Genomic DNA, 25,359 nt, shown 5'->3' with positions numbered 1-25,359 from the left:
GTGAGATGACTGCATGTACATAGTAGTAATTCTGTGAAACCGATGACGGATACTAGCATATATATATATATATATGACACGAATAATGGGATTAAGCGACTGCTAATAATTGAATTTGGGTCCGTCCTGGCCCCGCGGCATCTTTGTTTACCACACGTACATCAACTGCTGCTTCTAATCTCCTCATACGTATCCATTCCCAACACAAAACTCGCCATGAACCCCATCACTTGGTTTCTCGGTCTTATTCAACACCTCTGGAAATTCATCTTCAAACAGCGTGACAAAAACCTCTACAGCCTAGACCATGCAATCCTCCACGTCCAGACTCCCCCGCCAAGCCTGTGGATGAACATGGGGTATTGGAAGGTAGATAGCCACTCTCATGCTCTGTCCCGATTTCCACATTTTCACGAGAGATATATAGAATGAAACCACCCTCGCGGGCGCCGCTCAAGCCCTTCTAGACCAAGTCCTCATCGCTGCCGGTCTGGTGGACCCGTCTGGGCGACCGGTCCCTCACCCGCCGCAGCGCAGGTTCAACCTCCTGGACGTAGGCATCGGCTGCGGCGACCAGTCGCTCCATCTGCTTAACACAGCGCGACTCCCTCGAGTGGTCCCAGGTGATGACCATGATGACAGCGCAACCGCCCGTCCACTGCCCCTGTTCGATGCCTACGTCGGCGTCACCATCGCCCCTGCACAGGCGGAGATGGCACGGCAACGGGTTCGATCGCAGCTGGAGGAGGCTGCTACCTCGCCGTCCAAAGCAGAGATCTTCTGCGCCGATGCCGCAGATCCGTTCTCCTGGAGTATCCAGATGAAAGACGCCCTGCGCGGTATGATCGTCTCCTCCGAGGAGAACGGACTGTATTCCGACAACTGGGTCCTGGCCCTCGACATGTTGTACCATCTGCGCCCGTCGAGGCGTCCACTGATCAGCTACGCCTGCCGGGATCTCCGCGCGTCGTTGATGGCGTTTGACCTCCTACTGTCTGAGAACGCATCGCTGTGGGAGCGGCTGATGCTCCGGCTCGTGTGCATGGTTACGGGCACGCCGTTCTCGAATTTCCTGACCAGGGCCGAGTACGAGGATCTGCTCGTCGGCGCCGGGTATGGGCGCGACTGCGTGCAGATGCGCGATCTCTCGGACCATGTCTTTGCGGGGCTGGCGGGTTTCATTGCGCGCAAGGATGAGGAACTGCGCCGGTTTGGGATGACCGTGGGCAAGTTCCGGGGGGCAGGGGCTGTGTTTGGCTGGTGGGCCAGGAGTGGCGTGGTTCGGGGAACGGTGATTATTGCGAAGAGACAGGGTCTATAGTCTGAAAACTGCTCTTGTACATTACACATATCTATTTCTCTAGTCACAAGCAACCAGCATTTCTTGTACGTCCCCCGAATGAGCTGCCGTCCATGAGACCACAACCAAGAAACAACACACCACGTCCCAGCTGACGCTACTCACGGCCGGATGCTCGGACATGGCGCTTAGGAGTCGTCGCCAAAGCGACCCTTCCACTGTCGCGGTCAAAGCATATGTAGACTGCGCCACCAGAACCACCAAAATCGCAAACAACCACTTGAAAACCCTCGCATACCGTCTGGCAGCCACAGCCACCGGCTGACTCTTCCCCCATCCCCTAGGCAGCATACCTGGCGACAGAGCCCCGGGGACAAACAGCAACAGGTGCGGAATCAGCAGCACAGGCATAAAGTAGCTCGTGTGCGCGACCAAGGGGACGACCGCCGCACTGAGCAGCGAGATCAGCACCGGTCCGAGCTCAAACAGCGCCGGCGGCACCCATAGCGTCCCGTTCGCACGGGAGTCGTCACCAGTGCGAGAAGTAGACTGAGACTGGCGCGGGAGCGAGACCACCACCGTGGCGGCGAAGAGACTCTGCGCGAAGGAAATAGCAACGACCTGGCCGAGGAGCATATACGTCCAAACACGGGGGATGTTGAACCGACGACCTATTATCCATCACATTAGAAGCTTGATGCTGTTTGGGGCGGCGCAGAAAGCAAAATACCCATAACTCCCAGAAAGATACTCCACGCAATCGTAAACAGGAAAATCTGTCCGCTCCACCAATGCCGCTCCGGTGTCTCGGAGACAGTCTCCCACGCCTGTTTGAACAACTTCGTGTCGCGCAGCCACAGTTCCCCTTTCATGGGGAGAGAGGCGCGCTCGAGGTCATGCAACTGGGCGAGGGTGCACTGGCCCCGCCATGAGCGGTAGGAATGAGCGAAGAAAGCAAACATGTAGAACCATGTCGAAGCTAGACTGGCGCAGGCCAGAAGAATGAACAGGACGAGTTTGTGGGAATGTTTGCTCTGCCATTGGACGTTGGATTTACAGGTCTGGTAGCGATTGTAGATGGTGAGGCATGCGTGGCCGGCCAGGGCGGAGGCCAGACTCAGGTAGAAGATGAGGATGGGAAGTGAGTGGTATTCTTGCAACATATTGACGGTAATTCTGCTATAATCCTGGCACGCGAAAACCTACTGAGGTGGGATTCGTTGCTATCATGACAGGATGTTTGAGGTCTGAGGTGATTTAAATACGGACAAAGGATGCCGTGCATAAGCTGGTGGGCCTCGATCATTGTCATACTAGTGCACACCGTACATAGCACTTAGAGTCTCGACTATACTCAACTATTCAACTGGGTATAAAAGTTCTATCCATACAATCGAGAAGAATTAAGTAAAAGTTGAATTGCGTTCTAAATGGAATCTCTCCAGCGGGGCTCGCTGATAAACAGACACATTAACATATCGTCAATCATAAAAGACTCGCTCATCCACCCTTGGCTCCGTGAGACGCCTTCCACATTGCCTCCAAATAATGATCAACCAGATACTGGTTCAATAATATAAACAGAGAAGCTGTGATAAAATAACGGGAAATAATATATTCGACACTTTCACTTTGGTCTTTTTTTACTTTTTTTTTCCGATTTAGCTCTGCTCACGCAGTGCCGACACCGATCTTGGACTCGGAACTACTCCGTTCAGCATCGGCCTTCTGAGAGGAGAGGAATTTCTTGAACATGTTGGCAATGTCGGTCTCGGATTTCTTGGTCTCCTCCGCCGACTTGCCGTTCTTCTCAGTGATCAGGTTCTTCAGCCATTGATTCTCCAGCTCTAGCGCGGTCACGCGGGCTTCAAGAGCGGCATTCTTCTCGGTGGTCTCCTTGACGGTCTTTTCCAACGCTTGTTCCCGGAGCTTCTTCTTGACCCGGAATCGCGCGCTAGCAGCCGTGTTCCGGCGACGCTTGTCCTCCTCCGCGGCAATGCGGGCAGCCTCCTCCACACTGATAGGGGGCGCCTTTTGCGTGTTCTTGCGCTTGGGTCCCGCCGCAGTCGTTGCAGAGGCAGCAGGAGCAGCTACTGGGCTGGTAGCTGGAGCGGTAGGCGATGTTGCAGACGAACTAGACTGACTCGGACTGGCGCTGGCGTTGAAGGGTGCACTTGAAATCCCCGAAGGGATTGATGGGATCTTTGAAAATTGAGTATTTTGAATCGGAACCTGAGAGTTGATCGAGTTCAAGTTGGCTGCGGGAAAATCGGGCATGTTGCCGAAACCATCTAGGAGTGTGAAATTAGCCGCAGGCCATAACTAATCAGATAAACAGCGCTCCAAAAGCCAAGCTGGGCGACACAAGTGAAGGGAACCATTGCGGGATAAGACAACACTGAAGCAATTGGGATCCATGGAAGCGTGCTGGTACACTCATGCCAGATGAATGCAACGAGAATGGTGATGATAAGAGGTCACGTGAGATCGCGCCATAGTCGACCCCGTTCACGACAACGCTAAATTGCAAATTTGATGCAGGAAGCACATAACCTTTTTTAAGATAGCCGCGCAAAGACAGGGGGAAAAGGTTCATGCAGACAGGGGTGGCTTTAGGTGCTTTGCTCATCTAATGATGGCCCGTGCAACGGATTTCGCGAACCGCAACTTTGTGCCTACCAATGATCCAAAAGGATCATGCAAGATATCACGAGTTGCATGAGAGAATGAGGGGAAGAAGAAGCAAAAATGACTGAGCACAATTGACAGTCATAGCATATTGACCATGTGAAATGAACAGGGGTCAAGTCTTCAAGTACTTGTGTGGGGAACAATGGCGCCATATGTCCAGCATGGAATGAAGAAAAGCATCAGACCACTAGAAGTAGATTTCACTCACCCCCTAGAAGATCCAGAAACTCCATATCGGGATTGTGGGTGGTATGTCCTCCATTCTGCTGTTCCGTTGTCTTCGCACTGTCTTCATTTATGGCATCAAACGTAGGCAGGTTGAGATCTCCGAGTTTGTCGAAATCGAAGAACTCGGTATTTGTGAACAACGAGAGTTCAGCATCAAGATTGAAAGTATCTTGTCTCTGTTGCTGCTGCAAAGCCTGGTCGTACGGCGAGGGAATGGCATTCAAGTCGTCGATGTATTGGGAGAAGTTGGGCGCACGGCGGCCGTTGTAACCGGACATGATGTATCTGTGAGGCTAAGCCTCTATCAAGTTCTCGAGACAAATCGAGTAGTAGCTGTTGGCTGTCTTCCTTTGCGTTTCGTTTAGATGATGCCTTGTGAGAGTGACAATACGCAGGAACCGATGGCTCGTCTATGTGACTCCGCCGAATCGATCCGAGAAGATGTCGTAGCACTTGTCAGATGTGCTCGAATATCACGTCGAGGTCGAATTGACTGTGGATAAGGGTCCGAAGATGAAAGAGTAGAAGAGAGAGGAACGAAGGGACCAGTCGATAATGAATAATACTCACGGTAGAATGCGGGACATCGGGGAGGTGGGTGGGAATTTGCGCACGGTGGGGTGGATGATTAATCCGGCGGAAGCAAGTCAACGCTCTTGAAGATGAATGGTCAAAGCGATCCGATCACGATGATTAAAAATCAAACAAGGGTTTCACAGCTGGCATTTTGACAAAACCAAACGACTAATTTATTGATGCTTGATAGTATTCATTCATTTACCATGTCCCTTCTGCAGCAACAACACAAAGCATACTCTGTCTAAAATATACAACTGAATACCTTCCCTGGAATCACCTTCGTCTTGACAATGAACAACATTGAGGTAAAACTTTCTTTGTCTCGCCACTGTGCCTCATTGACTTTCCGTATCGAGAAAGGATTACATCGCACCAGAGTCATCTTTTTCGGCGACCGAGATCGGAGTCAACCGGTTTTTAAAACGCCTCGAACCAGGCTCTGTCCAATCTCCGGAACCATTATTTCACAATGAAGTATACGAATGGCGGTAATCTCTTAAAAAGGTATCAGCTATGATTCTCAACCTGCTTTTTGTCAATGCACTCTACTACTATGGTCCGTATGCTATGTCTGAGTAAGTCTGTAGCGGTTTCCCTGCTGAAAAAGCCTGTGTTCAGTGTGACTGCTGAATGCTGAGCCGCTCACTCCTTCACAATCACAAGGAAACAGATTCCCGCACATTAATAATCAGCCTGCCTTATCTCGTATTCCTTTCCCTTGTGCGTTGGTGGTTGGCTCCAAAGCCTCAACGATTTTTTGGGTTTAGTCTTTTTTGTTCATGACGCGCTTTGCGCATGAATCTCAGTTGCAGTCCTAGCCATGACCCTTGCAACCATACTCTGTGGTAGCTCATGATGCCGCAGATAAGCTACCCTACGTCTGTAGACTTCCCTTGGCCTTTTTCCTAGTTTCTTCAGTTTGTGTCCGTGCACTATGTGTGGGTGTGCATCACTATTAGTAATAATACTGCCTACTTGCTTACTAACTTATCTTACAAGGTGTAAAGTAACTTATCGCCACGTGACCTCATTTGCTTTGTTTATTCTGATTCCATCTTGTGAGTTGGCCTTGCGGTCGCAATCCAGCTCTCACCAAGGAATTGCGCTCCATTGTCATGTAACTCAGCCTCATTGATTATGCTTCGACTATAGAGTAAAGTCGATCGTTCAATCAATCGCACAATGGCGCGTCCAAAGTCTATCCGTGCACCAACAGCCGCCAGTCTACCCAACACTCTCCGCATCCCCTCCTCGACCCCGTCTCTCATAAAGTCATTCTCTCGGCTATCCCGTCAGGCTCTTCTGGACCTTGTGTTTCAATGGCTCGATGATCGCAACGCGCAATTGTTTCCACCGTATCTTGAGCAAGACGAAGCCGAGAACCCCGACCACGATGAACTCAGCCCGTACCCGGCCGCCGAATCGATCGAGGATGTGCGGAACGCTTACCAGGATTTACAAGATAGGAAGGGCGGCAAACGCGAGGTGATTGATCGTATATTGGAGGGCGACTGGCGACATGGTATTACTTTGCGCCAGCTGGCAATGGTGGACATCCGGTATATGGAAGACCATCCAGCAAGTCTGCGATGGACAGCATTTGAACTCAGTCGCATTGGCATGGACGGACCTCAATCCGCAGGAGCAACAGCGCCTGACGTTTCGGCATGTCTACCGCGCATTCATGCCGCTACTTTCCTGAGTAACCTTCAGCAGCAGATTTCTCCCTTGGTGAAAGCGCATTACCATCTCGTCCGCTCGTCCTCGCTTCCGCTCTCATTTCTGCGCATCTTAGTGACCAATTCTCCATACCAAAACCCTCGCCAGCCACCTGAGGCTCTGACGGACTCATCGCGAGTGATGTACGTGGCTTTCCCCGACAGTTGCCCATTCATCTACACGTCCATAGCAGCATCGCCTGTCGCAAAATCAACTGTATCCACCAACCATGCCGTCGCAACCGATGCTCGGAGTCTGCATCGCATTGTACGAGACGCTTTACCCAAAGCATTATCGCGGCCACAAGAGCGATATGCTTTAAGAGCGACCTCTCTGACAGCGAAGAATCTGCAAGCTTTGCTGGCGCTCCGCGGTCCCGGAAGATCCAACGCGGCCAATGGGGCGTTCAGTATATTCGCCGACGCAGTACTCGAAGGGAGTCCCTTGGACCCACGTCCGTCGGACACGATTCCTCCAGAAGAGCACTTCCACCAAGACTCAGCCCTAGGCAAGGAGAACGAAAACCAGGAGTACAGCAGCACGAGCAAAGAGACGGAGCCTACTTCCCATATCGCCAAGAAGCGCAAATTAGCCGTTCACTCTCGTTTTGGCACGTCGGGAACCCTCTCGTCTGCCCCTCTGGACCGCCTTGACGTGCGCCTGCTTGATGCGGCGAACGACGAGGATGACCAACATGATGTGGACCGCACGCAGCCAACAGTATCACTCACCTTTGCCGGCTCGGACGTCATCAGCGGTATCCGCAAGCTTGCCGAACTGGGCGTTGTTGAGCCGGAGCGTATGCCGTCATGGATGACAGGTGAAGAAGCTGTCAGCGTAGCTGTTGTTCATCGAGGAAAGCGGATAATCAAAGATGGTTGACGGTAGCAGCTAGTCTCCAGAATCTTGATAGCTAACTAGCGAATTACCCAGAGGGGGGATCACGCTGGTACCCCTCCCCCGATGCAACTGCCGCGGAGCAGTAACGCGGCCAGCGAAAAACAGCCGTACAGAACCCAAGACTTCGTGTACGTCCATGACACTGAACATTGGACGTGTGGAGACATCAAGATCGATAGCGCAGGCACAGACGATTACCTGGCAAGCTCTTGATGTACTGCGACTAGGCGAGCAGGACGAGCTTGATCCGAGCCTGATAAGGTCAATGGACAAATATACTGCACATCTACGAGTTACACAGCTACACAGGGGTGCATCGGACAGCAAACGATGTATCATTGGAATACATCAAGCAACACAAATACAGATAGGGGTATATAGCAATCTAGACCAATCCAAAACCCAGTGACCGACGCCCTTGCACCATGTAGCACACAAACTCATTACTATCGCGAACGCCACGACCTACGCGACCCATAATAGGACGATACCGGGGAAGCCCAGGGCCGATAATATGTTGAAGAGTCTATCACCAAGCGTTAATGATTAGCAACCTTTCCAAGAGACAAAGAACCAGACGAAGGGGACAAGTACAGGGACGGTCTCGTACCGCGTTCGCCAGGCATGCCGAGCAGATGCCCCACATTGACATAACCTTCTTCGTTGATGTATCCGTCCTTGGCGAGCTGTTTTAGATCCAGTTCGCTACTACCGGTCTCCCATGCAGAACGGCTAGACGAGAGTCAGTATATCTCCACACTCGTTGTCTCAGGTAGTAGAACCCACCAGTAAACGCAACGAACCCCCTGCGCATTCTGTGTTGCAGCCCATTGCTGGAAACAGGCCTTGTGGATGTTATTCCCGCATGCTGCGCGGCACCAGACGATCTCGTCTTTCTCTGGCTCGAGTTCCATGAAGCAGATGGGACAGTCTCCTTCGATCGGCTTGCGCTTGCCGTTGTTGTCCTCCGATTGTTCTTTTTGGCTGCTGAGGGGTGATGACTGGTACATTTCACGGAGTTCCTGCATGGATATTGTGTAAGTAAACTTATACAATTATGTCCTTGGCGTGAACTCTTACCGAGGATAAGAATGCCAGCTGATACTGTAGATGTTCCGGGGCTTTCAGAGCGTTTATTAGGACTTGATAGGCCATAGTGATTAGTGACCGTACGGATAGAATAAAGATATAACGCGAATGACGAGGGACTAAGGGTCACAATGTTGATGAGATGCGTCCACATACCGTAAAATATGTGCTTGCACTGATTGCCTTTACCTCCATCCGGACAGTCGCAGGAAGGCACCTTCCCAATGACAATGTTGTACAGATTCCCAGTCGTCCCCGCCATTTTAAACACGACTTCGGGCGCATCGTCGACCTCGGTGACCCAATGTTCCACGACGCACATCCTGCTCAATGGCCGGGTCAGTGAAAAGTCGCATGAAAGCAGAATAGCCAAGTCCTACCTCTGGGTTCGGGCCCGCATCATCCTATCCATTATACACTTGGGCGCTTGCTTACGGAAAGGCCTAGCGCGTCGCTCGGGAGTCGGCTCGCCAGGAAGGCGCTTCTTGGGGCTCCGAGTCTTCTTGGTTGGGGTCGTGACGGGTGAATGTACAGTCAAGTCGATCACTTCGACGGAGCCAGTTGAGGCTGCAGAGTTGGTATTCACTCGTCTCCGAACTTTTTTTACTGGAGTCGTCAATAATTTGACCTCATCATCGGCAGTCCGCTTTCTCTTAGTTGTTGGTCGTGTATTGTTGGGCGTGCTCGCGCCGTAAACTCGACGTGCCGCCGGCGAGGAGCTGGTGATTGTTTGACGAGATGTTGTTATCCGTGTACTCCCCATATTGACTAGCAGCACGAGCCACGTATACAGAGACTTGAAAGACGGGAAAATGGGATAGGAGTTGGTAGACTGATCTGAGCTGCTGTGGCGTTCGACAAGTTGATAGATTTGTTTGGAGCAGACGCGACCTGGAACGCTGACATAATCATATCCATCAATTGGCGAAAAATGGACGTAAACCTGATACTGAGTTGATTATTTTGATATTGCACCTTGAATCTTTGAATAGTCTCTCCTTTGTGCCTATCTAGAATACTTCAACAGCCGGTCGTTGAGACACAACGGCGTAGGTATATCATCATCATATGTGGAGGTTTGCTGGGTTTGTGTACTTTGTCCTGTTTGCTGGCAGCGATAAGTTATCAAGATAGTGATAACAAGGAGGCACAGCATTCATGCCAAATATTTCGAGATTGAGGGGATTTTTTTTTACCATTCTTCCTTTCTTGGAGCTCTCATATATCGACGGACCTTGCCCACAGCATTTCCAACCGTCGATGGCCTGAAATATGACCTGGATATGCTCATCTGTTATATTTTGACTGTTGTAAGAGGTAAATCTGTAGATAAGAGACTGCTATACCTTTTTAGGAAGGCTTATGTAACCCCACATGACTACATCCACGGCCAAACAGATGATTGTTGTTGGTGTTATTGAACGATTCTTCATGGTATGATAGACTGAAGGTATAATTCCTTCAGTGTAGACTTATGGCTCGCCCGCGAGGCTACTCGGGCGCTGATAGCTCCAAGGAACCCCATGCGGTCTCCCTAAAAGGTATGCACTATTGACATTTCAACTGACGCTACCTCTCGCTGATCCAACCTCAGTATTGCGGTAAGCCGATCTCAAAGAAGCGTTCGGCTATCATCACATGCTAACCAAGTAAGGCTGTCACGGCCTTCACTATCCAACCAATATCCCCTCCCGGCTGCAAACACCAAGATCTCAAGTAAAGCATCCCTGAGCTATCCATCCGACAGTACCGATGACAAGTTCATCCTTAGTCCCAACGTAAGCTCTCATCTCCTTCCACCAAGCAGAAGCTAACAATGCCGCAGCTGACTTTGCCCCCCTCCTTTGGGTCGGCATACGTCGGGGAGACATTCGCCTGCACGCTCAGCGCCAACAATGAGCTCCCGGATGACGAGACCTCGCGCGTCGTCACGTCCGTCCGCATCGTCGCGGAAATGCAGACTCCATCCCAGGTAGCCTCGCTAGACCTGGAACCAGCGGACGATCCGGCCCAGACGGAAGGCCTGCAAAAGGGGCAGTCCCTGCAGAAAATCGTGCGCTTCGACCTCAAAGAAGAGGGGAACCACATCCTAGCCGTCAGCATCAGCTACACCGAGACGCTGATCGGCTCCGACGCGCAGGCTGCCAGCGGCCGGGTCAGGACATTCCGCAAACTGTACCAATTTGTCGCTCAGCCGTGTCTCAGTGTCAGGACGAAATCCTCGGAGCTGGCTCCGTTGGAGGTGGAGAATAAGTCGTTGGGACCGTATGGGAAAACCCGGCTTCTGCGATTCGCTCTGGAAGCACAGTTGGAGAATGTGGGGGATGGCACCGTGGTCGTCAAGGTTTGTGGGCAAGATATTTTACCGGATTATATCATTTCTGACTGCAAGAACAGCAAACGAAACTCAATCCCAAACCGCCCTTCAAAGCCGTTTCCTTGAACTGGGACCTGGAGAGGCCGGACAAGGCCGACTGCCAGCCGCCCATGCTGAACCCACGGGATGTACTGCAGGTTGCATTCTTAGTTGAGCAGGAAGAAGGCCAGCAAGAGGGACTCGAAGCTTTGCAAAAGGACCTGAGACGAGATGGCAGGGCCGTCCTGGGCCAACTTTCAATTGAATGGAGGGGTGCTATGGGGGACAAGGGGTTCTTGACTACCGGAAATTTGTTGACAAGGAGGCGATCCTAAGGAAATCTTAGTTCTTAATCACCTTTGTAATAATTGTTCGTTGCCGAAACCAAGTTTAAGAAGCGAAATCATGGCGTTTGAGCGCTGCACAATGACGCTTGGTATTCTCAACCTCGCGGTGAGATCCTTTACATTGCTCAAGGTAGGTATAGAGATAGGAGAGTGTCGAAGTAAGAAGTAGACAGATAAGAGCTAAATGAATAAGATCAATAGATTGATTGACCTAGAGAACCTATGAATATATACAGTACAGTACAATGCCTTTCCTCCCGCCGTATGCGATCCATATCCATTTCCAACCAGGTATCACAGATTCCAACCAAGTTTCCTTTCCATGATGTAGCCCAATCCAGTAAATCAATCAATATAGTAAAACAGTTCCTCGCGACGAATTGACGTTCCAGCATCCACAACCAAGGGGTATCTATTCCTGTTTTCTGTAGCCTCCGGAGCCGTGAGGCTCAGTGTAGTAGGGGTCTAATCCCAGAGCACCTGTGCTATGCACACTTTTGATATCCCGAGGGTACTCCAAATCAATCCGGTCGCTTTCTCAGAACGCTCGCAAGAAGAAAATGAGAGCAAGAATTTTTGAGATTACAAATGCCGCCCGAGATATTAGAAGTATCGACAACGAAGGTACGGATCAAATAAGCGATGGCATCGTATAAAGCATGAACGAAGGTAATCAAGATCTGATCGATCAAAAGTCGTAAAGTCGTAAGATAAGCTCACTGGCCGTCAGTACGGCCGTAATCAGCATGAAAAAAAAAGTATATGGCTAATAGAATTAACCATTTGTAGCGACCGACTTGGCCTTGGAAGGATGAGTCCAAGCGAAGAGGTCAAATTTGTCCTTGGCGTTCTCCATGATAGAAGAGGCGCTAGACTCTGACTGCAAAGTCGGCCGCGGCGTGATCTCGCGCGGCTCCAGAATGAGAGAGCGACGATAGAAAGTCTGCAGGCTCTTTTCGCCGTTGGAACGCACCCGCACCAGCTCGTTCTGCATCCAGGTCTGAAGTTCAGGAACTTCGGTGAGACGATAGGGGATCTGGAACCGCTGGAGCTCGCTGATGATCTTGGCGGTCTTCATGTGTTTGTCAAAGTTGATGACCGTCATCTCGCCGTCATCGGTGGGCAGGCTTCGCAGCGGCTGGTTCCCGTGGTCCACGAATGTCAGGTCAGTGAGGTAGGTGCCGACGAAAGGAAGGCACGGCGGAACATGGGTCTGCAGTCTCTGCCGCAGGACAGCATAGTTGCGCGACACATCGACAATGCCCCGTAGAGTCTCAAGGGTGGCCTTGGTCTTCTGCGATACCACCTCCCAGGTCCGCTTCAGACGCGAGATCATTGACGAATTTAGAGAGCAGATAATGGCCATCAAAGTGTCATAGTTGTTCAGTTCCAGGCACTTGTTAGCAATCTTGACCCACTGCTTGATGATGGCCGCCCGCTTCTTCGGTTCCTCCAGCTGCAGGATGGAATCAGCCACCAGATGGGCGAGATCGGTGGACAAAGTCGACATGGCACGGACATTGACGGCCAGTGAAGCGCTCTTCTTCATCCACTCCGTCGCCAACAGCTCCTCGGGAAGGATGGCGCAGAAGATACGTGACTCCTTGATGGTGAGTTGACGCGCCAGTTCCATAGGATCAAAGTCCAGGATGCAAATCGCAGCCTCGCCGTTCTTCCACTGTTTCAGCAGGTTCACCTCCTTCTTGCTGAGAATTGGAGGGGGAAGAGGAGTGTCCGGGTGCACATATTGTGCGGTTGCGGTGTTGGTCTTTCCCATGGACGAGATGAGACGGGGCACAACGGGTCCTTGAAGCGTCGAAACCTTGTCCGTCAGTTCCAGAAGGCGTTTTCCGGCGGAGGGAAGGGATTGCATCAAGGTAGTGCTGGCAAAGTTGACAATAAAGTCCAGAGCCGAGGTATCGCAGTCATGACGCCAGTGTGACTCAAGCCAACCCTTGAACACGTTGTACACGCGAAGACGAACGGGTCCTGCTGCATGCGCAGTATCGCCAATGTAGTCAAACCGATCAGCAAGGGCCTCAGCAAACTCCAGCGGCGTCGCAAATAGACGGAAGGTGAGGTAAAATGTCGAGACGAACATCGCGTCTGGCGTTGATCCATGAGAAGTGAGCTTCTCGATCAGCGCCCGAAGGCTGCCGCCCATGACTTGACCATCCTTGAAGATCAACTCATGTGCATAAGTCTTCTCCAGAATATTTACTTCGGTCTCCTCTCCCTCCTCTGCCAACGTCGAGTGGCTGACACAGCTCTTGAGCGACGGAGCCTGGTAGCAGCTGCCAATGTCTGGGGATGTGGCTCGGGTAGAAGTTTGAGACACTCCACTCATTTCGGAGTCACGGAGGTGGCTGTGGTAGGTGAAGCTGCTTCCAGTACTAGTCACTCCACGGCCAAAAGACTCACCGATCTCGGACTTGGGGTGGCTGATACGGTTCTCGAGTATCTTGACACCAGCGGTCGCATCATAAGACGACGAGAATGAGGCCTTCTCCAGGCTGGTGGGAGGGATGGTAGCGGATGGCAATGACGCCTCGTCGGTTGCGGCAATGGTGGGGCTGTTGAGTGTGCGGGAATTGAAAGAAGATGGAGTGGTATCATCGGTAAGACCGGGGGTGGGAGGGGAGTAGTCAAGATCTGTATTCTGGGGGAGCTGCAGGGGAGGTGGTGGAAGTCGCAGGGATGTTCCAGGTTGGTCGTCTTTCTGCTGTTGCAATCGCGACTCGGGCCCAGAACCGACTAATGGCGTCGTAACGTCTTGCAGCAGTGCTTCGAGTTCGAAATCCCCAACCTGCTCAAGCACCAGGCGAGCTTTGGCCAGACAGTTCCCTGCCGCTCGGACGCAGTCGGTGGCGGCATCGACCAGTCGCTTTCCTTCATCAGGCATGAAGACAAGCTCGTCGTCGGGGGACTGGGCGGGTCGGAAGGCGTCCCGTGCAGCGAAAACGAGCTCGGACAGTCGCTCATACATCGTATCCTTGGCGCGCTCGAGGAGTGCACTGCCTTGAGAGTCGTGTTCACAGACGGCCTCGACCACAGTGAGCAGACCCCGACAGGACCGAACGGCCTGCTCGGTGGTGACGACTAGCTCGGTTGAGGAGCGAGACTGCAGGTGGAGACCGATGAACGAACCCAGCACGCCGAGGAAAGCATCGTATGTCACGTTGAGTCGTTCCGATGCGAGATTGGGGTTTCGGGAAGCTGCAGCAGGTCCCGAGTAAGACACCCGGTGGGAGATGGATATCCGTTTTGTGGCGACGGAAACGGGCCGTGGCTGCTCAGACATGTCCATTCGGGTGGAACAGCGACTCGTAGACATGCAGCTACGGTTGAGAACCCGCGACTCGTTTCGTTCAGTCCCAGCCTCCGAGGGAGCCCTTTCCGACATGATGAATGTCTCGGACGCAGGTGTAAGAGGAGAAGCGTAATCCTTGGTTTGCTCCAGCTCCGCGATTGTTCGACTGAGACCAACCTCCTCGTTCCAGATATCGAGAAACCGCACACCGCGGGTCACGACGCGGAACGCCTTGAGGAGCATCTCATCGACCAGATACTCGACCTCGTCCTGTAAGGGATTTCCGCTGGCAACCACTTGGAAACTCTTGGTTGTACGAACAAGCGCTGTGAGATCCGAAAGCAATGCTTTTCTGTTTCTTCGCAGACCCTCGTGCCTTCGGACAAGGAACGAGTCGCGGGTGAGGCATTCTGATTTTTCCTGGAGCGCTGTCAATGGCTTAGTCTTTGGATCACTCGGCTCAGGACACTCACCAGAAGGAAGCGAACCCCGGCAATCAGGCCCCTTACAAGATCCTGGTTTCCAAAGTCACGAAGAGACGACCCGCATCCACCTCGGATAATATCCCAGAAGTCGGTCAATGCCTTCAGGAGTGGTCTCATGGGTAATTGGTCGTAGGCTTCGCAGTAATTGGTGGGTAGCCAGCCTCTGGCTCCGGTGTCAAGAAGTGTTCCGTCAGCCCAGCCATTGGTGTGTACCGAGTGTACCAGAATGATATCTCCTTGGTCCAATGGCAGAGTAATCGTGGCTGGCGAAACGTCTCCCGGCGGATGGAACGGATAGAATGCACGAAGATAGTTGTGGAAGACGGCCCGGGGAGTCTCCGTCCGATCCATGCTGTTGTCTTTAGATGAGGTTGCGCAGTAAGGCGTCAAAGGTGGTGACATCTGCAGACTGTGCTGCGAGGAATAGTAATGATTGCTATAAGGGTCTTCAGACTCTGAAGTGGTCGACCCGGAAGAATTTGTGATTGTCTTTTCGACTTTTAACGGCGCAATGTGTCGTTTCATTGGTTCCATGTCTCTATGCCCTAACGACCTATTCGTTCTCTTTCTCGGTTCTGATAGCGTCTAGCCGGCGCGAAGGTCACTGACCGAGCGATTAGATGAGGCAGAACTCAATGAGCATCCTCATAGAAGACTGTCGTTTAGAGATATGTAAATGCAAGACGAATTGGAGGTGGATATCAGGATCCCTGGCCTGAATGAATCAAGGTTCTCGCGATGACGCTCACAGCGGTCCGACAAGCGGACAGGTTACTCGTCTAGGGTCAATGGTTAGCGGTGGCTTGATCCCTTTTACACAGTAGGGACGAAGGATGACGGTCTCAGGGTTGCCGGTGAGGATGTGTTGCCAGGGTTTATTGTTGTGCACCTCAACCTAGGGAATGTTGGCTGCCAAGGGCAGTGGGGAGAAGGAATGGAAGGAATGCTGGGGAAAGAAAATATTCTTGGATTTCCTTAATTGGATCTTGGACGAAGCGAGGGCACAGACATACCTATGGTCTAGTCTTCAATAACAGTGATAGGAAATGATTATCGAATAGGCAACATGGCCTGCAGCAGCGTCAAGGGATAGACCACGCTGCGTACAAAATCTTGGGAGCAAGGAAGGAACAGGCACACGTTCCAAGTCGCAACGAGGCTAGAGTAAGAGATAATTCGACGAGCACGAGAAGGAGGGTCCGGAGAATTGAAGGTGGTAGGGGAAGGGATGAAGGAGAAAAAAAGACGACGAAGATAGGGCAAGAGATTTCACTCGTTGTTCTGGAGATGATATAAGTGAGAATCTTCCCTTGATCCCGCCACCTGCAAGTAATCTCGAGCAAGAGTAGTAGTAGTCGTGACTAATAGCTGAAATGGTTGATCTCGTCTCTTTTCGAGGTTCTGGAACTATCCTGCTTGGGCTGCAAGGACCACTTGGACCCTCGAATCCGGGGGGGAAAGGATTACGGAGACGAAGGGAGAGGTCGAACAACACCGTTCAGGACGTTGATAAGATTCTCGTCCCAATTGACTCAACACTCGACTGTCCGACAATGAGGGGAATAGTCGCTGGGTTTGTCGACTCTGTTCCGCCTCAAACATAAAGCAAGGGCTGAGAAACACCAACAGCAGGGAGGAATGAACGGTCCGTCTCTTTGACGAGTTGAGTTTCTTGTTTGCAGCGAGGGATTGCCACCGGCAGCAATTGTTTAATGACGATGAAGATGTTAACCTGGTGATAAAAATGATGATAACAATAATATAAAAATAATAATAATGAATGATCGTAGACCAGCAATGATCTTTGAAGAAAGTGGGAGAGAGAGGAAAGGAGTATGTGATGTTGACAGATGGAGGAGAGCAGCAAAGTAAGTACTGGGTGAGTATCAGGCTATCCGCATAAGTATGGTCTGGACAGTAGTCATAGCAGGTGGAATCTTAAAATAAGAATTAATATTAATTTAATTAGTAGTAGTGCATTAATATTATTTTCATTTGATATATCAATCAAAAGAAAGGAGAAATAAGAATATTAATGAGTCGCCATGGGGAAAAAGAAAGGGACTGGAACCAGTCATCGAGCACGAACTAGACTAGCAAATAGTCCGTTGGCACTACTTTTCCGTATCGAACGAGAATAATCAAGGACAAGTCAAAAGAATAAAAAATCAGCCAAAAATCCCGTGCGAGGACAAAGGATCCAATTCTTTGCTCAAGGAAGGTGGAGCATCTATGCTCTCCATAGAACTAAGACAGGGTGGAATCGGACGAGCATGGAGTATCAGAGCACGGAGTACACTCTACAGAGAATATCATTTAACGCCCTTATTATCATGTCCTTTGCTCCGTATGCTATCGTCATCATGCCCCTCACCAATTCTGTGATGCAACGCGATTGACCTCATCCTTTCCCGAGGACAGACAACAAAGAGCTTGACCGTCAACGATACGCAAGCTAATGAAGGTTGCGAGAGCCAAAATCAAATGCTAGGATGGATTAGGTAAGTGATCTTCCATCACATCAGTCCAGAGTCCTGTCCAAACTCCAGAGACCTGGTGATCCCCCATTCGGTTGGAAATGAGAATGAACTACCAATACGGTGCCGTGCTGAATCGAAGACTAAAATGATCCCAAATGATCACTGGTGTGAACACTTGGGGAACTGGAGCCTCTATCATGCATTCAGTGGGAAATATCTATCAAAATGATCACATTATCACAGACTAAGAAACGGCTCGAGGACGATCCAAACGGACCGAGTCCCTTTTCCCCTGTCCAACTACTCCAACTATAATCATGATCCTTGTCCTTAGCCACGGAAAAAAAGGGAAAAAAGGAAAAAATTTGACGTGATATTTAGTATTTATATTAATAAGCGGCCTATTATTTCGAGAAATAGATTAAATGTCAAAGTACCAACTACCAATGCCAGGACGTAAACACCATAAAAATACCCAATGCTGAGTCCTGCGGTTCCACTGTGCAAAGACCCGCATATGGGACAAACATGGGACAAACAGAGACAGGCCCCGCCAAAAATTGGACATTTCCCTAGCAGTTAGCACAATTGTGAGGATTGAGTCTAGTCCGGATAGATACCTGTCTACCCCCGTAGCAAGTAGTAAACAAATGCTCCCGTCTTTTTTTCTGTGGCGAAATCAAGTTGGCCCCTCTCCCCCCCCCTCACGTTGCCATCAAAGTCTATAGACATTAATCCTGAATTGAAGTGTTTGGTCAATCCTTCAACAGTACGAACGGCTTTGTCTTTTGCTTGGAATTTCCGTTGTGTCTCCATAGTTCAAGCTAGGTCCGGGGATCGACGGCGCAGCAACCGTGTCGAGTCGTATGTACTTCTGGTTACATTGGTTGGCAGACTCATATTTAGGATTACTTAATAGAACAATGCGAGGAGTACCTTCTGTAGCTCGCTGGTTTGGTTGACGTTGCTTTCGCCATTGTTTTTGTCATTCTCTGATTCACACAAATGCAAGAAGAACAGATCAAAAATTAGTGTGTGCCAATAGCAGAATGCAGCAAAGCCAAAGAGGAAGTCAGTCCCAAAAAAGGAGCCCATTTCCCGACTAACGGGATCTTTGAAATTGGAGCTGTCGACTGTCGCGGAAACGGACTTGATCCTTCCACATGTCACTAGTTCTCAGTACTAAGTACGGATTTCTAGTTTTCTACGTTGTCACATAGGTATCTACTCTAACATTCTTCTACCTAGTTAAGCATCTGAATCTACGTTGATCAGGATGCACAATATACATGGTTGATGGCTGGCAGGATCTCATAATAGATACTGCCAATTGTATGTTTCTTCCAGGACAACTTACGACTGTATCTATGAGTGTCTATATATAACCGTCCCCACTATCAGGCAATATCATTCCGGCCATGACACACCGTGCGTGTCCAGTCCGTCATCAAGTCAACCACAGTCCCAGAGTCGAAATACTGTCAATTCTTGAATTAGAGTACGCAAGGCGCTCAAAGTTCCGGAATACTTATTAACGAGGCTCGATATATGTCACAAGGTCTTCAATCAAGACATATCTACGGAGTACACACTGCATCTCTGCCATGCCGTTTTCACGTACGGAGGTACGTAGGCAGCAACAAATGATCAACCTTGGTTATCATCGATGTCCTCTTAAGGGCAAGTCCAACTGACCCGATAAACCCAGTTCGTGGCATACCTACCTTACAGAGAACCGCTTCGCTTACGATGTACGTACTGCGTACTCCGTAGTATTAGATGATTTACCGACGCAAGGGAGGATCTGATATGCCCGTTTCATACTTCCATAGCTTCATTTCACGCATACGTCAAAACCTGTCTGGGACTTGCTAGCATCCTATACATCGTACATGTCAGATGATTTACAATAATATATGATATGATAGGAGAAAATATGATGCCACCGCGCACTGCCCAGATAGCAAGACAACCAGAGAGCAGGCACAGGACACCTTATCGCCGATCCACTCCTTTGGAATACCAGTGACCTGGTTCGGGGCGGGCTAATCGGTAATATGCTTTCTGGTTGTGTCACCTCCAGAGAAGGATTTACCATTTGTGGATACAAGTTACGGAGTTTTCGCCATGTGAGCTCAGTTGTGGCTATAACTCGCTCTACATGCTATAGTTGGTCATTTGCTTCGATGATTTGCAATGATTCGGTTCAAGGTAGACATGATAGACGACTCCATAGTATTGGAAAATATATCAGTCCTACTGATGCAGGGACAATATACTAGGATCTAGATAGATCCTACCCTTTCATCGGGTCTATGCTAGAAGACCACAGAGTATCCAATAACCAGGCAACAAGCCCCATCGCATCGCATCCTGATCCTGACATCGTAAAAGCAGGCGAGATCCAGTGCTGGTCTGATGCACAAGACCCGATATAGCATTCGTAGTACTCTCTAGTACGTACTACTACAACCCGGGCCACTAGGCTACGGCATCTTCCCCGGCGCCAGAGTGCTTACGTTTGGCGGCTTGGCCCCAAAGTCCAATTTTGAGTCCAGCCGTCACCCAAGAGAGTCAAGACAAAGATAAAGACTGGCACAGATGGGAAATGGCATCTTGCGGTGGGACGGGTACGTATTTTGGTCTTGCCGCCGTGCCTCGGATTGGACACTAAACCGCGCGACACTTGAAAATCCTTCGTGTCGCGGCGTCTGGAGGCGTCCCCGCTATTTGGGATTTTGACAATCGAGGGAGGATGCTAATTGATGCCCTTGTCGTTTCCAGGAGCTTATTCAGACAAAGGAAGTGTTGCTGTCTCCGGATCGATTGTAACTTGCAAATCCGTGCGACCTAACGACCTAACGACCTAACTACTGCCTACCACTTTTCTAGGAATGTACTGGTCCATCTATCATATCCCTCATACAACCTACTACTACTGGGATAATCGGCTTGAAGCGATTGATAGTTGCCGACCGTAGATTCCGCAGCTTCCGACCAGGGTGTCTAGAATCTAGACACCAAACCAAGGCTAGGCTAGGCTAGATAGATAACCGGATAAGACGATAAATGTCGATAGCACGGAGAGTCCAGCATCCTGAGCTTTATTATCGCCTCGCACCAGACCTCCCTTGGCTTATTTAGGTAGGTGGGTAAGGTGCCTTGTGTTCCCGTCCCTTACCAAACTCCAGCAAGAGCTCAGACCGAGCAGCCTATGACAGGGCGCACGTGTTCTCTGTTGTATGCGGGCTAAGGCTCTGAGCTCCTGACCCTGGCATTTTGCCACTGTTTCTTTGTCTGGTAAGGAGCGAGCTAAGCGCTGCTCATGGAGATTCCTACTACTGACTAACTTACAGAGTCCTTGCTAGCAGCCGCTACATGGACGGTCTACAGGTACCGAACGCTCAAGTCGGCTCCGAAGCTACCAAAAGGCAACTTGAACGCGACCATGGTTCGCCACTTCTTGGTCCAGGAAACAGAACAATATCAATGGCGCGATTCGCCTTACCATGGTGATCATTGTTGATCTGGTCATGACACGAATCCAAGGCGATAAAGAGATTATCTGCGGATACACTTGACTGCTTGGGGCATCCTTCAGTCTCCTGGTCGCCGACACTAGTCTCTAAAGCCAGGGGGCGAACAGGGGTTTATTTTCCATCCCACGGCTCTGGCCTTGGTTTGGCTCTGCCGCGGTCCGCAGTCCACAATTATACATCCGCTTCCGTGGCCTTCCTCGTGGAATTATATGACTGTGGACTCGTGGTCTCTTGGATTAACACTGTATGATGTTACTTGCTACTGCTAAGGGCAGGATTGACTGGTCATTGGACATTGAGACCAGAAGGAATGGGTCAACCAGTTCACTGGAGCAACCCGAGCAACACCTGGGACGGCACGATATTGTCTGTTTGTCCATCATTACCATATTAGGAGAATGGAATGAGCTGACGATGGGGACCGCGGAGGTGTTGTTTATCTCAACTGGGTTGGCAGTTGCCACTTTGGGAGAGAGATTGCTGTATGGGTTTGAGACTACTCCGTACGCCGTCTTAAATGGCCTAGCCAGGAGATACACCTTACTTTCGTAGACACGTTAGCGGTTATCTGTCAAAGACCGCGTAGTAGGGACAATTCCGTGCTACGAATAGTAAAAAGGCCAAGTGCTCTGACTCGAGCTGTGATGCCCAAGGCAGTGAAGGCACTCAGGGGTAATTAGTAGTGACTGCCTTAATGCCTGGACTTCAAGGACATATCTCCCTCCTCACGTGCTGCTGTTGGCTGGTCCCATGGTCATAAGTCTCTTGTCTCGATCCCGTGTATCGTCTCAAGGTATGCTTTGCTCAGAATCTTCTAACGCTGATCTGGTATCCACCAGATGCAGAATACGAATACTAGTATTCTTCAGATTAGTTCAAAGCTCAAAGTTCAGTCCGACTCAAAGGTTAAATGGGAGCCGCCAGTCCTTCGAGCAAACCTCAGCGGCGCGTTTCACACTGCCTGTACGGAGTAGCTACTTAGTTCACTCCACAGCCCCATTTGGCATTCCTCCATGATGCATGATATTCGACATTATTTCAGTTTTCGATGGACTCCAAGTCCTTACCAGGCGCCCTTTGGTCTTACGAAGTCTGAGTATTGATCGTTGGTTGTGGACAAGGACCCCACCTTGATGGTCATCACTCGCAGAAGACGGGATCGAAATCGATGGTCGTCGCCGAACGAACGGTGGAAGCGCTAGGAAAGTCGCTTTAGGTCCCAGACAGCCGGGACTATATGTGCAGCATTATGCTGTCTGTTTGATGCCATGAGCAGGGATGTAGAATGTCTACACTTTTCTGGCCACAGATATAAGGGATATTCTGTTACTATGTGAAACTCAGTATAACGGTCTTATTGCCTTGACCCAGATAAAAGGTGCAGGTGACTCCGGCTCACGTTCAAGGGACGGGTCGAGAAGAATCGACGATTGGTGTATGCACACTGTCTATGTGCTTTCTTGATGACCTTACTGGGGTGACTGGTTACCCTCCAGCACGAAATTGTCTCCTTCCAGATACAGATGTAGGAGAGTCACCTCCTCTTGTCCAAAGTGGATGACCACTGTGAATGTTGTTGTAGAACTGCTCAACCGAGTTGCTGAAAGCACAAATCAAAGCTGGCAGCCATTGTTGAACTCTGCACGTTCACTCCTCCACTTTCGCCCCACCAGTCCAACCTTCTTCTGTCCATTGGCTCTTTACGGAGTAGTGCGACGGTTTCTACAGTGCTACAGGGGCTGGCATATGGCTATGTCATGAACCTCCATTGGCCAATCCAGTCGCGGACCTGAAAGACGGAAAGTCCTTCTCAGTGCCCGTCATCCGACTGGGAGTGGGGGAAAATCTTACGCTTCCCCAGTGGTTGGTCCGCGCATATGGAGCCTGGATAGGACTTTTATCCACACAGTTGCCATGTTCCGTGCAGTTGTCAATAATCGAATTTCTATTTTTGCGGGCAAAAGTATTGGTCAATTGCCAGAAGCCTGCTATCTGGAGGCAGTTTGCTTGGAGCATCCAGGTGCTGCTGATTCTGCACAGATGCCCAATGCTGCAAATACAGAGTGGAATGCAGTTCTAGAACCAAGGTTACTAGTTATTTAAGCTTGTTATACAGAAAGGCGCGCTCCCCTGTCGTCAACGTGGACTCATTCATTAAGGTTCAAGATAAATGGGGGTTGAAGAATCTACAGGGGTGTTTCAGACGCTGTTGAACAATCTGCGATCGCTACTTCTCGTCCCAAGTCCGACCGAGACAAGGTCGTCAAGGCTGTGATTATCTCCGCGCTTGCATGTCACATTCTGCAGGTCCACCAATTCTGCACAAAGTACTTCTCTACAGAGTATGGAAGTGGACTTTACAGGAAACCGATCACGTTTCCTCCTGTTCCTGTCACTGGTTGAAACTTGGAGTCGGTGGCTGCGGAGTCGGCAAGTCTAGATGGCTTACAGGCTGAAGTCGAGGCCAGTTTGTTCCTTCGAGAATCATCACGTCGAATATCCTCGAATGACAAGGCTCATCAACACCAGACTTGTGCAGATGGTCGCCTCCGTTCCTGGTGATCACAGCTTTTCGGGATAAGATTACCAGATGCAGACAACCCGATGCATCATGCATGCCTGATTGCTAAGGTGGCTGCAGATGGCTTAGGGATATAGCCTAGTATTTTGGCCATCTGCATCTTCAGCCTTGCAATTTCTGGCGTCTTGACTCGACGGCGACGGCTGGCGTGCTCTTCTTTCACGTGCATGCGTCGATCGGTGTGATAGAAAAAAAGAGACTGCAGGACCAGGGCTTGTCAAATCTGCAGCTTGCACTTGCACTAAGCACTTAGTTTGAAGCAGCCAAAATCGAGTCAATTTGGCAGCGTTGCTCTTGCTGGCATTATGCATGCTGTCTAGTGTCTAGTGTCTCGTGCGACGCGGAACTAGCTGTCATATTGACTAAATTGACAGGTCAGCTATCATTTACGCAATATTTGCATAATGGATCAGCGACGCTATTCTTCTGTCCAATATTAAATTCGATAGCTACAACCCCAGTCTGATTGTGGACTTTATCGAAAGCCATTTCTGCTGCATACTGCACCTGCATCTTCTCTGCATAGTCATATATTTAGCAGTAACTACTCCGTAGAATGGAGTCATACGCAGAACAGGTCACAATATCATGATGGATTACTATACTCCGATCTCCATACTCGAAATCTGCCCAATGCACAAACCGGAATATAGAGGACTGGTCTAGTCTGCATTTTTGATTGACGGAGAAATGCATCCCTCCCATTCCTCCCACCACAACCCAGCCACCTTGCCCTGACCAGCTTATACGCGTTCACTCCAGTCAATCTACTACAATCGAATTTGATAATGCTTGTAGTGCCTATTTCCCACCGACAGTTCCCAAATCCCATTATTAAAAAAGAACACATTCAATCGCCATACAATGCCAGAGTACAGTGTACTCGCAGCTGTAGCTGACCACAACCGACAGAGGTAATAACCGCATCAAGGGATACCATCACCACCCATGCCACACACATAACAGGGACAAACGCGTCGATCATCGCGTGTCGCATACCGATCCACTCTCACGGCGGACAATCGATACAGGGACGAGCGGCATATATCAGCACTCCGGCTAGCCCCGGTCCTTGCTCTCATTTTCTTCTTGACCTCTGCCTAGGGAGAGACACCGCACAGTAGCAACTTGTACATGATATCGCACCATGGAAATAAAAACATATCTATCGCTCCTCCTCCTCTCCGTGGCAGTCGCCTGCGCAGCTCCCATCCCGATCTCGACCCTCCGCGCTCGCCAGGAACCAGGACCAGAACCAGAACCAGAACCAGAACCAGGACCACTGGACTTGCCGTTGTTGCCTGCGCCGGAGCCCCTAGACATCGATAGCATAATGGCGAATTCGCCGCTGAGCGACGTGTACAAGATAATCAAGGAAGGGGTTAAGGGTTTGTACCTCCTTTGCCCATCCTAGTGTTTCTTTGAATGCTTTGCTGACGAGGGGGGTTTAGTTGATCTACCGGATATGAACCATAATCGTCACCCTGCATGAGCAAGTGACTCTGCGATGGGAATCTGGGTGGAGCGATAGCGACAGGCACGGGTCAAGGCTATGGGTGGTTCTCTTATAGAAATTGCTTGATGTAATATAGGTGCTGCCTCCGGAGACCCTTCTACCTTCTGTATATATTTGCTTATACGGTATTCTGCAGGCATTCCCCTTGGTTTGATTAGGTCTATTGTATTGGTGGCTCGAACCTGTCGGTTCTTTGCTCTCCGTCAGTGACAAAGATTTGGGTGTATCATAGTTCCGAA

At 50.2% G+C, this 25,359-nt stretch overlaps 8 protein-coding genes across 8 annotated transcripts; 4 read left to right on the top strand and 4 right to left on the bottom strand.

The window, feature by feature from the left end:
- Positions 1-216: 216 nt before the first annotated feature.
- On the top strand, positions 217-1,321 carry Aud_007706 (uncharacterized protein; the record flags this gene model as incomplete). The annotated part of the gene is made up of 2 exons (XM_043292594.1): positions 217-369; positions 428-1,321. 2 exons carry the CDS (start codon positions 217-219, stop codon positions 1,319-1,321), a joined length of 1,047 nt encoding a protein of 348 aa, XP_043148529.1.
- Positions 1,322-1,360: 39 nt separating this feature from the next.
- Aud_007705 (uncharacterized protein) lies at positions 1,361-2,463 on the bottom strand (the record flags this gene model as incomplete). Its single annotated transcript, XM_043292593.1, has 2 exons — positions 1,361-1,971; positions 2,031-2,463. 2 exons carry the CDS (start codon positions 2,461-2,463, stop codon positions 1,361-1,363), a joined length of 1,044 nt encoding a protein of 347 aa, XP_043148528.1.
- A 508-nt stretch (positions 2,464-2,971) lies between these two features.
- Aud_007704 (putative bZIP transcription factor (MetR)) lies at positions 2,972-4,497 on the bottom strand (the record flags this gene model as incomplete). The annotated part of the gene is made up of 2 exons (XM_043292592.1): positions 2,972-3,591; positions 4,200-4,497. The coding sequence occupies 2 exons, from the start codon at positions 4,495-4,497 to the stop codon at positions 2,972-2,974; spliced, it is 918 nt and encodes a 305-aa protein (XP_043148527.1).
- Positions 4,498-5,980: 1,483 nt separating this feature from the next.
- Aud_007703 (CENP-N/CHL4 family protein) lies at positions 5,981-7,399 on the top strand (the record flags this gene model as incomplete). The annotated part of the gene is made up of 1 exon (XM_043292591.1): positions 5,981-7,399. The coding sequence occupies one exon, from the start codon at positions 5,981-5,983 to the stop codon at positions 7,397-7,399; it is 1,419 nt and encodes a 472-aa protein (XP_043148526.1).
- Positions 7,400-7,863: 464 nt separating this feature from the next.
- Positions 7,864-9,269, bottom strand: Aud_007702 (RING finger protein; the record flags this gene model as incomplete). Its single annotated transcript, XM_043292590.1, has 6 exons — positions 7,864-7,943; positions 8,028-8,149; positions 8,204-8,439; positions 8,498-8,559; positions 8,663-8,829; positions 8,887-9,269. The coding sequence occupies 6 exons, from the start codon at positions 9,267-9,269 to the stop codon at positions 7,864-7,866; spliced, it is 1,050 nt and encodes a 349-aa protein (XP_043148525.1).
- A 711-nt stretch (positions 9,270-9,980) lies between these two features.
- On the top strand, positions 9,981-11,197 carry Aud_007701 (trafficking protein particle complex subunit 13; the record flags this gene model as incomplete). Its single annotated transcript, XM_043292589.1, has 4 exons — positions 9,981-10,047; positions 10,157-10,284; positions 10,332-10,850; positions 10,904-11,197. The coding sequence occupies 4 exons, from the start codon at positions 9,981-9,983 to the stop codon at positions 11,195-11,197; spliced, it is 1,008 nt and encodes a 335-aa protein (XP_043148524.1).
- A 787-nt stretch (positions 11,198-11,984) lies between these two features.
- Aud_007700 (guanine nucleotide exchange factor) lies at positions 11,985-15,538 on the bottom strand (the record flags this gene model as incomplete). The annotated part of the gene is made up of 2 exons (XM_043292588.1): positions 11,985-14,939; positions 14,993-15,538. The coding sequence occupies 2 exons, from the start codon at positions 15,536-15,538 to the stop codon at positions 11,985-11,987; spliced, it is 3,501 nt and encodes a 1,166-aa protein (XP_043148523.1).
- A 9,213-nt stretch (positions 15,539-24,751) lies between these two features.
- On the top strand, positions 24,752-25,096 carry Aud_007699 (uncharacterized protein; the record flags this gene model as incomplete). The annotated part of the gene is made up of 2 exons (XM_043292587.1): positions 24,752-24,992; positions 25,056-25,096. 2 exons carry the CDS (start codon positions 24,752-24,754, stop codon positions 25,094-25,096), a joined length of 282 nt encoding a protein of 93 aa, XP_043148522.1.
- Positions 25,097-25,359: the final 263 nt, after the last annotated feature.

Source organism: Aspergillus udagawae (genome assembly GCF_001078395.1).
Source record: "Aspergillus udagawae IFM 46973 DNA, scaffold_5, whole genome shotgun sequence".
In the NCBI taxonomy this organism is placed as follows: Eukaryota; Fungi; Ascomycota; class Eurotiomycetes; order Eurotiales; family Aspergillaceae; genus Aspergillus; species Aspergillus udagawae.
This window is presented reverse-complemented; position numbering and strand designations above follow the sequence as displayed.